We start from the raw sequence: 17,785 nt of genomic DNA, 5'->3' as shown, positions 1-17,785 counted from the left end.
ATTCAGCACGACAACGACCCAAAACATGCATTATGCAAGTCAAAGAAATGGCTTCAATGTTCACAGATCAATGTTTTTAAATGACAGAGACCAGACCTGTATACAACTAAAAATCGGTTGGGTGGCCTGTAAGAGTCAGTGAACAGGAAATTATATTTACAATCTAGAATGTTTTTGTAAGAAAGACTGATCACACTTTAGCTCTTCAACTGTACCTGCATGATATTAGGCACTGTGCTGCTGGTTGGCTAACACTTGACTGGCTGATTTGATAATTGCAAGAAGGAGCAGATGTATGTACTTACAGTACTACAATCCTAATAAAGTTTCCGTTAAGTGTTTAAAACCGACAGTGTTTTACAACCCCCTAAAGATTCAGTGCTTAATACACTCATAAAAAGACTGAACAATTTCCATTTTATATCAAAATCAACTTGGACATAAATGTGCTCAATTGGTGGAAAGTTTATGAATTAAAATGAATGTGCCTCCAATAAATAGTCAAAATATTATTTTACACTATTAACTTGGGGTCCCTTATATTTTGTTACCGTTAAAGTTAAACTTCTTATATTAACATATATTTTGCACTAGGCTGAAGCGTAGCACTGCTCAGAAAATTGTGAACATTTGTGTATATACGTGTGTGTGTATCAGAAACTTAAGGATATCGTTTTTATCCAATATGGTATTATACCGGCACTTAGCGCGTTTGGTTGGTTTTATTCAGCCCCCACAACTGCACACTCAGTGTGCAGAGCTGACGGTGAGCTCGGCGAACAGTTCCGCTGTTTTCTCCGGTGATGAAGCTTGCATTCAATGCACCGGCGCAGTGGCTCGCGGGGAGACCTCGCGCTCTAAACGCCCCCAAAACTTCCCGCAAGGAGCCGCACTAATGCCTTCCACTCATCTCATAACCCGCCTGAGCGATATCATAAGGAAAACATAGCTACATTGTCTTATGCTTTTCGGACACACTACAGTAGACTGTAGTCACCAGGGGGCATGCACGCGGTATTGCGCTTGAGGAAACATTGTAACCTCTGCGATGCGCTCGCGGAATAATTCAGCCTGTGTGCGTGATTCGGGATCTGCTCGAGTATGAATGCTTGTACGGCGGAGGCGCGAGCGTGCTGACGGTCTTCATATTGCCGTGTCGGTTGCCTTCCCTGCTGCCCCCGTCTCTTTCTCTTTCTCCTTCTATCTCCCTCCGCTGCTGTTGGGAACTGAGCTAACATGGCGACTGTACCAGTGTATTGCATCTGCAGATTACCGTACGACGTAACCCAGTTCATGATCGAATGCGATGCCTGCAAAGACTGGTTTCACGGCAGGTAACGACTTTATATCTTTTTAAATTTTCCTAATTGTGTACGAATGTGGCCCAAATTTGTCCTTGTGTGCTGTACTCGCGAGGTATAACAGCTCTACGTTTGTGTTCGCCCAAAAGCGCGAGAGGCCGCTTGAAGAAGAAGGCGGAGTTACATGTAGCTGTCTTTCTGGAGACATTTTTGTCAACATTTTGTCAGTTTTAATTGCATTTCTGTCGTTACTATTGTTATAGGGACAAAATGTTTTGTGTATTTAGTGCTTTTTTGCGCTCTTATCGTACACTTGGTGTGTATGGACTTATGTACTGTTGTCGGGGGAGAGCCGAAAGCAACGCGTTCCTGCTGTGGCTCCCGTTTATTTCATTGCATTTAATTTCCAACTAGTATTACTGTAGATTTCTCGGTCTATTTATCTAAATATAGATATGTCTTATTAGCCTCGTTGTGTTTTAAACATGGTCTAGGGTATTTATATAGCCCGAATCTGCCCTCGCTCTCCTACGAAGAGATGGGTCGTTTCGTGCTGGAAGAATAATAGGCTACTTGTGCCAGAGATTTGCACGTTCACAGCTCTTCTGTCACTACAAAGCCACGCACACACGTTTATCGATCATAACCGATTCTATCTCGCGAATGAGTGCCGCTTCTATTGCTCGCTGCTAAAGAAGACTAAACGTGTGGGCACCGGAACCCGTCCACTGACAGCGGTGTGTAGGCTGGTCGAAGGAAATGAGTTCAACCCGCCGCAATACTGGAAGTAGTTTAGTTATAAATATATATTTTTTCTCCCAGAATGTGTCTCAGAAGAATGTAGACACGCGACGTTTTCCCCCCGCACAGATGGTGTAGGTTCTCCCATAACAGCCTGTCGTTCATGTAAACAGTTGAAGGAGAGTTACAGCTCATTGATAGAGACATTTACGCGCCTATTTTAACCCCTTGATGATCCGTGTGTTCGTTAAGAAAAAAAAGTCAGATAGACGTTTGTCTGGTGATCATTTGAAAACACTGGATTTTTTTCTGGAGTAGTTGGAGACATTTTCAAGAAATTGTTTGAACTACGAACGTGACTCTAGGGGGGGGGGGGGGGGGGGGGGTAGTAAATGCTTAGTGCCCGAGGGACTTGCTCTGTAACGATATCGTTAAAGCTACCGTTCCACCTTATTAGTCATTGAAAACTCATAGCGAACGTTCACAATCTCAGTAAAGCCCGATAAAGACACCGCTTCATGGACACACGTGACACGAGTTATTGTGCTGGTCAGACAATAGCCTGGCCCTGAGTGCCCTGTGTGTACTTTACATGATGCTGCGTAATGCATGTTTGATAGCTTGTGAAGGCAGAAAGTGACTGAATTGTCCCGGATCTTTCTTTATCAATGTCCTGCTCTTTCCTCACACTTTCAGCATGTATACTGTCTCCCCATACATTGCTATGTAGACATAGTTGACCAGTAATAGAAAGATAAAACAGCCTTGGTCTGTCTTTAGTGAACGTGAAGCCTTGATCTGTTTTATGCTATTCAATTGAGTAGCGCAGGGTTTATTTCATTATTCATGTGTTGCACTGACACTTGCAATGTTGAATAAACATTAATTGGGTTTAATAAACCCTTAAAGTGTCATTTCATGCCTATAATGTCAAGTGCACCCTTACTTATTAGTACTAATGTGTTAACAAAAGCAGTGTTGAATTTATAATACAGTGTTGTATTCACTCCCTGGGTGTGTAGCTGAACTTTAGTAAACACTTATTCTATGTCTTTGGTTAGGAATGTGCATTGGCAGTATAAACTTATGATTATTATAAGTAGTTTACTGCTCTTATGATATTTACATTATTTAGCAGACACCCTTTTCCAGAATGACATACATTTATCTCATTTTTATTCAAGGGTTAAAATCTATCTCAGCAGGGAAACTATTGGGGTAAGCACATTAGTTCACACACACACACACACACACACACACACACACACACACACACACACACACACACACACACAAATACACACCTGTTAGCATTTGTGATTTATAATTTTCCCCTTCATTTTCTTCACCAAATTTGGTCACCTGCTAATCCCTAGCCAATAGACTGCTTGCCCCATCATTCAAATGTAGCCACAGTTTTTTCAATCTGCTGCCCATGCTGTGGAACATGTTTTGTGTTGTCCTCAGCATACATAAGTTCACATACTCCCACGAATGGATAATGTCACTGTGATTGACAGCAGATAGAGTATGCCACCCTGACCACTAAGAACACACAGCCAGATTTGGTCTCTTGGCATCTATCCACAGATGACAGTGGATTCATGGAGATTTGAACATGCAAACTCCCAATGACGGAGCAAATGCTTTTCTGTTGCTCCTTTTAGTCACAGGCACAGCATCTTAACCACTGAGTTATTCCTGTGCTTGTTGTGTTACTGCTTAGGCTCACTGGACAGAGGGAGCCCTTTAAATGAATGCAGTAATGTTTTCAACATTATAACACAAGTCCATTCACAATGACACACAACAAGCAATTCAATTCATTAGCAATTCAAAACCTTCAAAGTCATATTCTTCAACAGTAGTTGCCTGAGTGAAGATTTCTGCAGCTTTCAGGCTTATAGCTCAGCCCTGTATGGTCCTGTTTGTTTTGTGACTCCTTGTTTTGAGGTAGCAATGAATGACATCATCGCTTCTATCCCGTCTCAGTCTGCTGGGCACAGAGCCAATCTGAGAAACTGTGAGTTGCAGACTCTGAGGTGGCTTATCATCTGCAGCTCATACCTTCATAACAGAGAAGAGCACTATGTGGAGTTTAACTCATTTTCACTTGTATGTACATGTTTGCAGTTGACTGAACTAATTTAAAAGTCAGATATCCAAAACATACCAAGCAAATCTACAGCATCAATGACCATATGTTGTAACAAATGAAACAATTCTTCACCTGCTTTCTGTATTATTGCTGCCTAATCAAACACCTTGAATTTAGCTTCCAAACAAACCTAACCTCAACCTGCACATCCTGACTCTGGAAGCCACAAAATCAACAAAGGTGAACAAATAACCATTCATTAAAATTGAGTCTATAAGCACAAACTCACATGCAAACATGCATTAGCAACCTGTTAATCACTGTAGGACACAAGATACTTCCTCAGAACAGACAGAACACATAAATAGTATGGAATATAATGGAATAGATAAGTAGTTTTTAACCAAATACTAGTATGCAAGTAGAATTTAGTTTGTACTGATCAGCAATAACATTAAAACTCCTGACAGGTGAAGTGAATTAATTTAAACCTGTAATGGGGTGGGACATATTAGGTAGCAAGTGAACAGACAGTTCTCAAAGTTGATGTGATGGAAGCAGGAAAAATGTACAAACATTTGTGCGATTTTGACAAGTGACAGATTATGATGGATAGATGACTGGGTTAGAGCATCTCTAAAACACAAGGTCTTGTGGGCTATTCTTGATATACAGTGGCTAGTACCTACCAAAAGTGGTCCAAGAAAGGACAGCTGGTAAACCCAAGACTTGTGGAGGTGCATGGGAAGTGGAGTCTCGCTCATCTGGTCCAATTCCACATAAGAGCTACTGTAGCACAAATTACTAAAAAGGTTAATGGTGGCAAGAAAAGAAAGGATTCACATAGAACACACATTGCATTGCATCTTGCTATGTAGCTGAAGAATGGTCAGAGTGTCCATTCTGAACCCTGTTCCCCATAATAGCTATATACTGAGCTCAGGTGACTCCTCCATGTTTTCTAGTTTTCCCCAGCTGTACTGTTCATGTTAACAAAGGTTGTGTATTGTCCTATGTACTGTTTTCATTCTCTACACTTGTACACTACAAATACCCTATTATTTTAAATGCCAAATTTGACAATTTGTGGTAAATATATGAATTACATCCCTGGTACTCAGATAGTAGATAAAGAAAGACAAAGAAAGTTATGAAAAATGCTGCTGTCAATTGCGAGCATATCACTGCCACGGAGAAGTCCAATTGAACAGTCATCTGTTTAAACATTTAGCATTTTCAATATTTGTTTTTTTATTGTCATGACAAAATGTATGCTGTGAATTGTTGATTACATAAGCTTTTTAATTCTCTCTATATATAGTGAATTAAACAAACTTTGATAGATGAATAATTTAATTGGACAAGTTTAATTAAATGCTATCACTTCTAACAAAGTGCTGCTTATAATGCAATGCATTGTACGTTTAACCGTATTCACAGATCATTTTGTGTCAGAAATCAGATAAGGAAGTCTATTTGAGATACTGACACAGTTGACACAGTTTGAAGTGAGTTTGACTTAGGAATGCTATTGCAAGCAAACTTGGATTTTTAAACTTCTCTAATATAGAGTTGGAATTTAGAAGCTGACAAAAGTGGATAGGAATTTTGGATATTTCAATTATATACACATATCATGTTAACCTGAACATTTTTTATGGTGTAAATAAAAAAGTACATTTATGACTGCTTGATAGGGGTGAGATATGTTTTTCAAAACATAGGAATTATATAACAATTCAATAATTCATTATATAATTAAATTCAAATGTCAAAAATGGAAATTCAGATATCAAAAATGAAAATCTCAAACATCTAAATCACAGAAATACAAAACTTATATAATGTAGGCCAAAGGTGAAGCTTCCGTGATTCCCAGGGAAAAATAATGTCTTTCCGAGTGGACAAACAAATGAAAAACTTCTACTCAAATAGCAAGTATAATGTAGATGTTAAACAGGTCTGCCCAGTTTAACTATTTAGGTAACGCTAAACCTAGTTAGTCTATGTTAATGTTAGTTTGCTGGCAATCATTAACAGCTAACAGCCAAAGCTGTTGTTCACTTAACTGTTCTCAACAACTCTTCACTTTACTTCATGGATCGTGACAGATGCCTATATGCTATAGGCTAAATGGGGAATTCAATCCACTGAATATGTATACTTTTCCCTGGGAGACCCGGATGTTTCACATTTTGCCTAGTTTACGTAAAATCTATATTTTCTGTAGTTTAAAAATACCTATCTCAAATCCCTAACTTGTTATTTTGCTCGATGTGATTTTAAAGGTAGATTTTACACTGGTCCTGGTTTTATTTAAAATAATAAAATACACAAATGTACAGTTATTAAGTACACCACAAAACAAAATCATACATTAATATTAATGTTATTCATACATTAATAATATACAAATACACTACAGTCTTATTGCAGCTCATGTGCAAATCTAAGAAGAATAACACTGTATTCTAAACATCAATTTATACTTGGCCAAAGATGAAGATAAAGTAATATTGCTTTCTACTAACTAGCTCACCATCTAAGTAAAATATCTAGTGTGCTGCTTAGTCCTATATTTTAGTTGCAAAAATTATTTACGTTGATTTAGTTGCAAACATTAAAAAGTAGTTTTTTAGCCAAATTTATGTTTGGCAGGCTAGTTAGCTTGTTTATTGGTACACATTGGTACACACTAAGGGAAACTAGTTTATGACATAAACACACACATGCTCACCAAGAGAGAGCGAGAGAGAGAGAGTGTGTCTCCCTCCTTAAGGCAACCTTTTCTGGCTAATTTTATCAGGCTTAAAGAATGCCGGAACCTTTTATACTTCCCCTTTTATCTTTGTCATATTTAAGACTTGGGGTTGATATTGTGGCTTGGCCAAAGAGCTACATATTAATTAGTCATGTTACATTTTTGTGTGCGCAGGGGATGCAATGAGAGTGGAAGTACATGAAGTACATATCGTGTATAGTATGATTACACTATAGTCATGCAAGTAAGTAGAGTAGAATTAAATGGCATGGTATTTTATTTTTTTTAAAATTTGATCTTTAAATGTATTAAAAACAATGTACTGTTTTTAACTAATCATGTAACATATATATATATATATATATATATATATATATATATATATATATATATATATATATATATATATATATATTCTATGTTTGTGTGTGTGTGTGTGAGGTCTTCTTTCTTTCGGCACCTTAACACCGATGCCACAGACTGCATTTCTCCAGCAGATTCAGTTCTCGATGCTGTGTTTTTGGTGTGGATATGTGGATAGACTTGCCACTCAAGTGAATAATTTATTAACATCCTTTTCTCCAGCTGCATAAGCCACGACGATCAGGAAGATGTATACTAATGATAATAATTAGTACAGATAAAGCAGCATAGTCCTAAATGGTGAAGTGTTTAAAATACTGCCTAGTTGGTTCATCATAGTTTCATACTCATCTTCTTGCTCAGTTGGAAGCAATTATTGGTTACATAAAACATTTATTACAGTTCTGTCTTTATTAAGAGTGTTTATGTGAGCTATTGCTACTGCCATGGCTGTAATTGATCAGTAGTATTTTATAAAAAGCATTTAGGAGTCACCATCTTGCCATCTTGCTAACTTTAGGCAGCTGTCTGAGCTTCTCCAGCAATGAAAATGCATTACCATTAAGCATTCAGTGCATATTGCAGCATAGGAAGTCTATTCCCTTCAAAATAAAATTACTTCAGAAGCTTCAGAATTGCTGGCAAGATTTTTGCTGTTTAACAGTGACGTTAATTATACATTTGGCTGTAATTTTAGTTTTGAGGTTTTTCCCTTGGGGTAACTTAGCTTAATTGCATGCTGAAAATATAAATATATAAAATATACAATAAAAATACTAAGAAAAAAAATGCTAACAAAATCAAATGAGTTATAAGTATTAGTACACCTATTTTCATGAACCAAATGTTAGAGAAGCATGCTTCTGTGTATATTTTACCTTTTTCATTTGGGTCTTATATGGTCAATATGACTTCCTGTTTTACTAAGGGATAAATATGTGGTGACATAGAGACCCAGTTCCCTTTCATTCATCAGCTTGGGGGACATTAGTGTATACAAATGAATTGAGGCTAAAATGTGTTGGCATGCATTAAATCAGACAGAATCTGCATACAATTTTTAGCACAGTATTAAAAAATGTCTATATCCAGTGCTGTAACACATTTGTCTGAGAGAGGACACACATTTTTTGGTACTATGCAAAGGTTGAGGAGGGGGATTGGAGAGGAAGACTTTTCCAAGCATTACAGAGATCTGCAGAAGATGGTACCATTTTAGGGTCACTAAAGTCTCAAAATCTAGAATGAGACACCACCTCCATGTTAACAGACATATTTTGAAAGTATGCCATGATAAAGCACTGCAGGCCTGCCAACATTAAATGTTTTACACTTCTTTGAGCTATGACTCAAAACATACACAGAAAGTTGTACGTTTTCCTAAATAAAAATGAGCACTTGGACATAAGAATCTGGAATGATTGATGGCTACTCAGGTTACTCAGTTTTGACCTTTCCTATATGAACCGAAATTCCCAGAAGCCCCGTCCTTACTCTCCATCTCACGTGTAATCTTTTGATCTGTGCTCTTGTCTTAACTGGATATTGTGCCCGCTTTTTCTGTAAACTGAAAAAGTTTGTTACGGTAAAATAAAATCTTTCATTGTATGTTTTCAGGAGCTAACATATTTCAAGTATATATTTACGATCAGTCATTATATTTATTAGAAAAACCCCTTAAAGCTTCTAACTGGTCAAAAACTGCTCTTTTTTCAGATGAAAGAAAAACATGGCTGGATATTTTGATTGACAAAAAAATACTTAAGCCTACAACAAAGTGTCAAATCAATTCATTTCAGTAATAATGCAATAATTAGAAAATAATTTAAAGTTTTACATAAAAAGTTTATTGAAGTAGAAACTGTAATGTGCATTGAAATACTTTTATTTATTATTATATTATATTAATATATTTATTCATTTATTTATTTTAAATTATTATTATTATTATTTATTTTTTTATTCATTAATTTTTTTAAATACAAAAAATAACCCAATCATCAGAGTTAAATATGGTTGGGATCTGTGATGTTCGATGAGACCATGTTAACCTTATTATTATACATGGCATCAGTGAGACATAAAATATGTTGATGAAATACCAGGAGATATGAAATTAAAATGTAGCTGCTTGTGTCAGTAAGCTACAGTAAAATGATTCTAATTAAACATATGTGCATATGCTGGATAGCTTTTGTCATCGTCATATGAGTCACCTTACCTAAACCCCACTTGAGGTGAAGAGGAGATTCCACAAGAAATCCCCAGAGATGGTAATATTCTGTATTGATACTATAATCAAGGTTAGACGTAAGGTTAGATTTAGATATATTTCAGTGTGTGATGAAGCTCAAATCTTTACCAAGGGTGTCACAAATACTGCAGTTGACTGTATATATCTACAAGGTGGTTTAACCACAAGTTGTTTTAAAAGAAACAGGTTAGCGCAGAAGAGAGATGAACGCTTGACACTAACCTGCTGGGTCCTGAATTGTGAAGGTGCTTGTTTTTCCTGTGAGACAGTGATTAATGGCCAATGTTTCCTACATGTTAATAGAGTGCATATAAGTTATTATTTATGTTCATACTGTGTTTCACCCAATTAAAACAGTTTAAGCTCCACATTGCCAAATATATGAATGAAGTGAATACAAAATATTTTGTCCTCTACTTATGGCAGTAATATAGTACTGGAGAGCAGCCCACATGGGTGACTCCTATGGCAATATTTACTTCTGTATGGCTCCCTCTTCTGCCAGGAATGTGGAAGTTTTGCATGAGGACATGGAGAGTCCTGTTAACCCTCATCTTTTCACAGCTGCAGAGATGAACCAAGTGCTACTGATAAATGAGCTGAGTTGAGATCATGAGCTTTCCTGGAACTTCTTATATACTTCACTCCAAATTGTGTAGCAGTTGTCCTTCATCAAGCTATGCAATTCAAATTCAATTGTCATTTTGAAAGGGTTCCTCTGTATCCATCTATCTGGATACAGAGATACTCGGCGAAGGGTAGCACATACAGTATAGTGCAATGAATCAAATAAAAATTTACACATTTAAACAAGAAAAAATTACCACTCAGCCATAACATTAATTCTGGTCATTAGAGAAATGTATTGGAACACACAGTACATCATAGATTGCCTCATATGGGGCTTTGTAGCTCCAGACTGATCAGATTGCCCATACTGAACCCTGTCTTTAAAAGCAGGAAGATGGAGAAGGTGGCCTGGATAGATGAATCACGTTTTCTATTACATCTATGGGCATCTATTAAGAGCTAATCTGCTGAGAAACTGAGGCATTTATTTGGATTTTGTACATGTAAAACCTACCTAAATGCTGAACAAAGTACACTCCTTAATACCAACAGTATTCCCTAATCACAGAGGTGGGTAGTAACGAATTACATTTACTTCGTTACAATTACTTGAGTACATTTTTTGGGTAACTTGTACTTTTTGAGTATAATTAAAGATGCGTACTTTTACTCTTACTCAAGTAGATTTTTAGTGGAAAAACTTTACTTTTACTTCGCTACAATCGGCGGCATTCCTCCGTTACTCAAATGGTAATAAATATGAGATTTAATAAATAATAATTAGTTTATATGACAAGTCTTGCGAGACGTTGGAGAGGCTGCTTCGCGAGAGTATGCTGCGCATCTCCCGTTGAAGTTTAGCGCGCCTTTAGTTGGAAGATGATGGCTGAAGCAGAGGAAGGCGTTTGCGCTTTATCAAAGGCAGATCACCCGTGGCCTCAAATTAATTCTATATTTTCACTCCAAGATGTAAAAAAATAATAGCTTTATAATGCGATGCATTCTGTGTGCACCAAAACAAACAGACATCGCAGCTTACAAGAATTCCAGCTCTAACCTAAAAAAACACGTAGTGGTAAGTGTCAAAATTATACCTATTTGATGGTAATTTGGTAACTATGGGCACTTTGACCTTAACGTAATACTACATTTCACACACTTTCTGAATGTTTTCCCTCATATACGCTCTCGTGCAATCCCGTGAACCCTACAAACAACACGTTCATGAACAAACGTTCATTATAAGAGTCTGCATTTTCATATCCATGTTCCACAAAATAAATTGAATTGCATGCTGTAAGACGTTTTGCATTTATACGCAAATCCTGACATCTCACTTAAGTTTTTTTGACTAAGTTTTTTTTTTCACTAAAGTGTAGAACATATACAAAATAAAAACGGGATTATATTTTGTTTTATCCCTACCTAAAGAATACATGTACTTTCTTATAAAATGTAACAAATGTAAGAATAAAGTAAATTAATCTTAAAAGGAGTTTGAAAATCAGGGTTTTTGCTTCATATCAATCAGATGAGAAGTAACTAGTAACTAACTACTTGAGTAGTTTTTTCATCGGATACTTTTTTACTCTTACTCAAGTAACTATTAAGATTGTTACTTTTACTCTTACTTGAGTAAATATTTCCATAAGTACTTGTACTTTTACTTGAGTACAGATTTTGGATACTCTACCCACCTCTGCCTAATCACAGGACAATGTGTCCTATCACACTTCAAAAATTGCTCAAGAATGGTTTCAAGGAACGTGACAAAGAATGTTGACCTGGCCTCCAAATTCCCCAGACTTCAATCCAAGCATCTGTGGGATGTGCTGGACAAACAGGTTTGATCCATGGATGCACCACCTCATAATTTACAAGACTTAAAGGATCTGCTGCTAATTTCTTGGTGCCAGATACCACTTTCAGAGGTTTTGTGAAGTCCATGCTTTGATAGCTCAGAGGCAGGTGGTTTTAATTATGGCTGATTGGTGTCTATTTTTGTATCTATTTTCATGTGATTAAAATAAACATATTTTAAAATGTAATCTAATCGAAAGGAGCATGATACACATTTCTTACTGATACAACACGTCACATATTTGGTGTTGTCATACCTTCATTAGTTTTCTGTTAGCACATATATTTGTATGTAATATCAAAGACTAGGTTTTGCAGTATAAAGTGACAGCTGGTATATGATAAAAAGTGTTTACACTGCACACTACAAAACATAATGCTAATTACAACATGTTGTAGACTATGAATATATTATGTTTGTAAAATATGATTTGTAGCTATGATATGTGTTTCATAAAGTTTCTGTTATATTTGAATTTTTTTATTTTTATGATTTTTTTTTACAGAATCGTTGCTGTATGTTCAATTGGTGTAATTGGTGGTTTTGCTGTTTCAGTATTCATGTAGGCTTATGAATGACCACATATATAGAATATAGCAAAATCATGACATGCAGCTTCACTTTTTGCCTTTGCTGAAATCTTTCCCATGTGTTCAGGATGTTCAACACAGCAAGTATGAATGGTTGTGAGGAATGTTTCAGTTGTTTCACTGCAATTACTTCATAATATTTTACAAAATACTTAAAAATTGATGGCATAATATAGGTTTAATAGACATAGTATATGGAACTGGAACTTTGTTTTGTATGCTTTGTTCTATTTTGAAAATCTCATAAGGCTTTATCTTTGTCTGTTTTTCTTGTGCTGTAGCTGTGTGGGAGTGGATGAGGATGATGCACCAGACATTGACATTTACCACTGCCCCAACTGTGAGAAGACACATGGCAAATCCACCTGTGAGTACTTTCTAGCTGCAGTCTAATGATCTTGAAAATGTATTTGTTTTCTAATCTTTCATTGTGTTACAGTGCTTTGAAAGTTTTTTCTTACTGGATTATGAGCTACAGGCACACTATATGCACACTTTATGCCATGGGAAAGTGTCTGAAGATGAGACTAGAGTTTTGCTGTTTATTTATGTAAATTCTGTGATTGCTTAGTAGCTTAAAGAAGCAGCTTATCTGGGGCTCCAGCTGCTCACAACACACAATATTGACTTTAGATTTGGTATTTGTGAGCAGACTGATTTGTGTATACCCACCCATTGTAAAATCCAAATTATAATTTGTATTGTTAACTTACAATGTATTGTGCAGCCCTTTATGTGTTGTGTTATGTTTTTCATGCTAAAATATCACAATTTTTTTTATTCAGACCAACATGCAAATAACAACCTATTGCTCAAAATGTATACAGTCTATTTAGCAATGTTTTTTTATTTTTTGCTCTCTGATTTATTTCATACTCAAGGTATGTAATTGTTTATACAGTATAAAATTGCATTGATTTTTTTGTGTATTTTTAATTATGAAATCAGCGAGTGAGGGCAATAAATGCATAACTCCAAGGCCATTTCTTAGCAATGTCAGCTTAACCCAGAAATTTGGGTGAACCATGGGCTTTGGCTAAACCAGATTTATATGCCTCTGGCACTTTTCTTTGCAGTGAAAAAGAAAAAGAACTGGAATAAACATGACACAGGGCAAAGCGGAGACGTTAAACCGGTTCAAAATGGCAGTCAGGTGTTTATAAAGGAGCTGCGCAGCAGGACGTTCCCCAGGTACAGCTGCATTTGCTCAATTTTACTTTTCAACATTACTTTATATTTTATTGATATTGTGTATTAATAATGCATTATTCCCAACAGAAAACCCAGCCCAGTGCAAGTTTTTTAGTGCCTCTTTACCATCAATGAATGGCACTCTTTGATCATAATTCTGATTTTAGAGGATGATTTTTGAAAAAATCTGCATGGCTATGCAGACTAGAAAAGAGTTGTATGGGATAGACTAGAACAATAAAACACAGCAACAACAAAAATATATCGCACACTGTACCACTATGCATAACACAAATACTGTACTGACATTTTGACAAATCACATTATACAATAAAGTGTGGGTGTGTTTATAGCCAGTAAAGACAAAAAAAAAATTAACAATACTTTAAGGTTAAATTACATACACTACTAATCATCACTACTAATGCAAAATAAATCCGATTGTGCTTACCTTTTCCCTATGGTGGCCAGCAGTCCTCTACCTACCCAGGCAGTATTTTCTCTTATACTCTTCTGGATTATTGCCCTCTTGGCTGGCTCACCAAATTTGTAACCCATTGTGAATATGAGAATAAATGATTCTACACTGAACTTTAATAAAGGGAGGGGGAACAGTAGCTTAGTGGTTAGCATGCTTGCCTCACAACTGTGGGTGTTTGATTCCTGGCCTTTACCCTTTTTGTACAGAGTTTGCATTCCCTGTGATTTAGGGGTTACTCTCCACCAATCCAAAGACATGCACTGTAGGCTGATGAGCATCTTTAAATTGTTTGTGAAATTGTAAAGTGTGAAAGGGTGTGTTTGCATATGTAATTGTGCCCTGTGATAGGTTGGACCTCATCAAGGTAATCCCCAACCTTGTGTCATTCAAGCCATTTTCTGTGATAGCTATGTTGTATTGTCATATTGCCCAACACTACTGACACTTGAAGTAAGAAAGCATATACCGTAGACTGAGATAAAGATTGTAGATTGAGATTGAGATATGTGCTACTAATACCGATAACATACAAGATTATAATCTGTATAATAATCTGTAATAGGCAAGAAACATTTTTTGAATTTTGAGGATATAAATGCGAGAAATATCCGCCTAAAATACACTATGTGTATTAAATTGTTATTATTGATGTTTTTTAAGTATCTTTGGAAACTAAATTTTATATTGTAAAAACACTTTGGGTCAACATTTGTTGCATTAAATGTTTGATTCAGGTCACTTCATACCAATTAGGTCAGAGACACATTATACTGTAGTGTTTATACAATGGAAAATTTCTGTAGTGTTTATACAACAGATTTTACAATAGTTCCTGATATCTTTGTTAACATACTACAATAGCATCATTTAAAAGGTTGTAATGTGCTTTTTTGCAGCTCAGAAGATGTGGTGGTTAAGCTCAGTGGGAATCAGCTAACCTTGGACTATCTAGAAGAAAACGGCTTCAATGAGCCCATCTTGATTCAGAAGAAAGAGGGGCTTGGAATGACCATGCCTGCTCCCACCTTTTATGTCAGTGATGTGGAAAACTATGTTGGTAAGAACTAAGATCTTTCAAATGTTTACATTTTTTATAGGTTTAGGTTTTGTGTTATTAACTGTATTATTGTATTAAATAACTGTATTAAACTGTATTAAAAATTATTAAATTTCTTTGATACATGGCTAACAATGATTCTCATAAAAAGCCAGCCATGGGTTTTTAAGTCTGGAATAATTCCAGGTAATTTGTATATGCACTTACAAAAAGGTAGTGTATTATTATTTATTAGATTGTTAGATATCTATACCTAAAAATATTGTAGCAGTTTCTGTAACTGAACAACTAGAAATCTGTTCTGCTGCTGTATTTGAACATTTGTAAAAGCGTGTCAAAACTTGGTGTCATTTTCACATCATCCTAGCACTATTAGTTAAAATTGGGTTTAACTATTAACAAGAATTTTCATCCTTTTCATTAAGGAAAATTAAACAGTATATAATTTTTAACATTATGCAGCAGCCTGCATAATGCTCTCATCAGTAGTGTCCATTAGAGGGCACCAGTGCATCATGAATGTTTAACCCTGAACGCTGCTGTATCAGTGTTTTCAACCATAATCAATGGTACTTATATGGAATTATTTCTCTTTTTTATTCCAGGGCCTGATGTTCTTGTGGATGTTGTGGATGTCACCAAACAGACAGACAGCAAAATGAAGTTAAAAGAATTTGTGGATTATTATTACAGCACAAACAGAAAGAAGGTGTTAAATGTCATCAATCTGGAATTCTCACAGACAAGGTGAGCACAGCAGTGTGGATTTCTCTAACATTAATAGTATTTGTATACAATAAACTATTTGCTGCCTTCAATATAGTAAGAATTGTGCATATTATCCTGAAATAATTAAAACTTTAAAACAATAAATGACGTACTTTTGAGCTTTTGTTGCAGCAGCAGAGGCTATTTACCCCCAAGTGTAACTAAAAATATATAGATATGTTTACAGCCTTGTAGCTCTCACTATCACAAGATAACCATGACTATGTGAATGTGCTCAGTATACAACTGTGCTCAGTTGTATAAAAAAAAGAGATGAGAATGTATGTCACTCTGGGTATGGGCTGCCAAATGCTGTAAATGAAAACTGAGCAGTTGTGTGGAATTCTTAGACTGTGTTAGTGACTTTATTAATAACAAAAACCCCAGGCACAAAGCTAGTGACTTTTTTGAGCAGATGTTAGTGATTGTCCTTTACTTGATATGGCTCTGCAGCTCGCATAATAGCTTTGTTCTTGATGATTCAGTGAATGTATAAATTAGCCCATGATATCACCTGATGACTTCTAGTGACTTTTTGAGCATGCATTAGCTAATTTCCCCTGAAAAGAATTTGTAACACTGTGCTGCTGAAGTTGGTTACAGCAATATTAAATACAAATTCAGGAATTATTATTTTTTGCCTTTTACACAATATAAATTGCTTGCTAACTAGGTTACTTTTTTAGGTAATATGAACTACCCTGATGTTAGCTAAATTGCTATCAAATAAGTTATCTGCTTACAAAATATAATAGCCTAGCGAGGTTATCTATTTGGTGATGTTATACCTTTAAACTGTCAGTGAACTTGATTACTAAGTTTACCAGCTACTGCCTGAATATACCTATACTATATATACTATACAAAATATAGCTTAGTTAATGTTGCTAATTGATGACATGTCCATTCTGTTTGTTATGCAAACTTACCTTTTTGTTAGTTTAGGATATTTGAGATGATGGCTAATTTATTACAATGGCATTTATTAGAAGAAGAATTTTTACTGCAATAGAACATTACTGCAATAGTAACTGTCAGGATTTAGTACCTAAAACAAATGAGCAGGAGCTTTTTTCTCTTTCAGATAGCAAATGTTAGAGTACCAGTTCATTAAGGAATTTATGAGACAGCTGGCATTAGCTTTTTTTTTTTTTTTTTTTTTTATAATCCTTGTATGTATAACACACAAGGTCACCAGTTTATTCTCATTTTACAGATATCACACATGTGTATATAAAGAGCTCATATGTATTATATTCACATTTTATTATTTCTATTTAAATTGTCATTTTAAATTATTATTTACCTTACTGTAAATTCATAAATATACTGATCATCTCATCTCAAAACAAGGCTTGAACTACATAATCCTATCAAGAAAAAGAGGTATAAATAGGGAAAAATAACACAAAACAGCTGGGCACAATCAGGTAACATGCAACTGATGGACACAGCCAGGAACCAAAGCAAAGAGCACATGGCATATACACAGCTTCACTTTTACAAGGGAATTAAAAGATTTGTCTAGTTGAGGGCAGGAATTTGGCTGAAACACCCAATTTATTTATTTATTTATTTATTTTTATTATGCAAACAGACAATTACAATATTTACAGAAGAGAAATTAGATGCAAAATACAAATACAAAGACCAACAAAACAAAACATACGTGTGTGTGTGTATGTGTGTGTGTGTGTGTGTGTGTGTGTGTGTGTGTGTGTGTGTGTGTGTTTGTGTAACTGTAAGTGT

At 35.7% G+C, this 17,785-nt stretch overlaps 1 protein-coding gene across 1 annotated transcript in view; it reads left to right on the top strand.

The window, feature by feature from the left end:
- The first annotated feature begins 882 nt into the window (after positions 1-882).
- phf2 (PHD finger protein 2) overlaps positions 883-17,785 on the top strand; it is a 40,929-nt gene continuing 24,026 nt past the window's right edge. The window contains exons 1-5 of the mRNA XM_060857634.1: positions 883-1,334; positions 12,821-12,906; positions 13,616-13,730; positions 15,108-15,268; positions 15,874-16,015. Of these exons, the coding sequence (XP_060713617.1) occupies positions 1,237-1,334; positions 12,821-12,906; positions 13,616-13,730; positions 15,108-15,268; positions 15,874-16,015 (602 nt within the window). The 5' untranslated portion in view covers positions 883-1,236. The remainder of the gene's footprint in view (positions 1,335-12,820; positions 12,907-13,615; positions 13,731-15,107; positions 15,269-15,873; positions 16,016-17,785) is intronic.

This window comes from Tachysurus vachellii, chromosome 22 (genome assembly GCF_030014155.1).
Source record: "Tachysurus vachellii isolate PV-2020 chromosome 22, HZAU_Pvac_v1, whole genome shotgun sequence".
NCBI lineage: Eukaryota > Metazoa > Chordata > Actinopteri > Siluriformes > Bagridae > Tachysurus > Tachysurus vachellii.
This window is presented reverse-complemented; position numbering and strand designations above follow the sequence as displayed.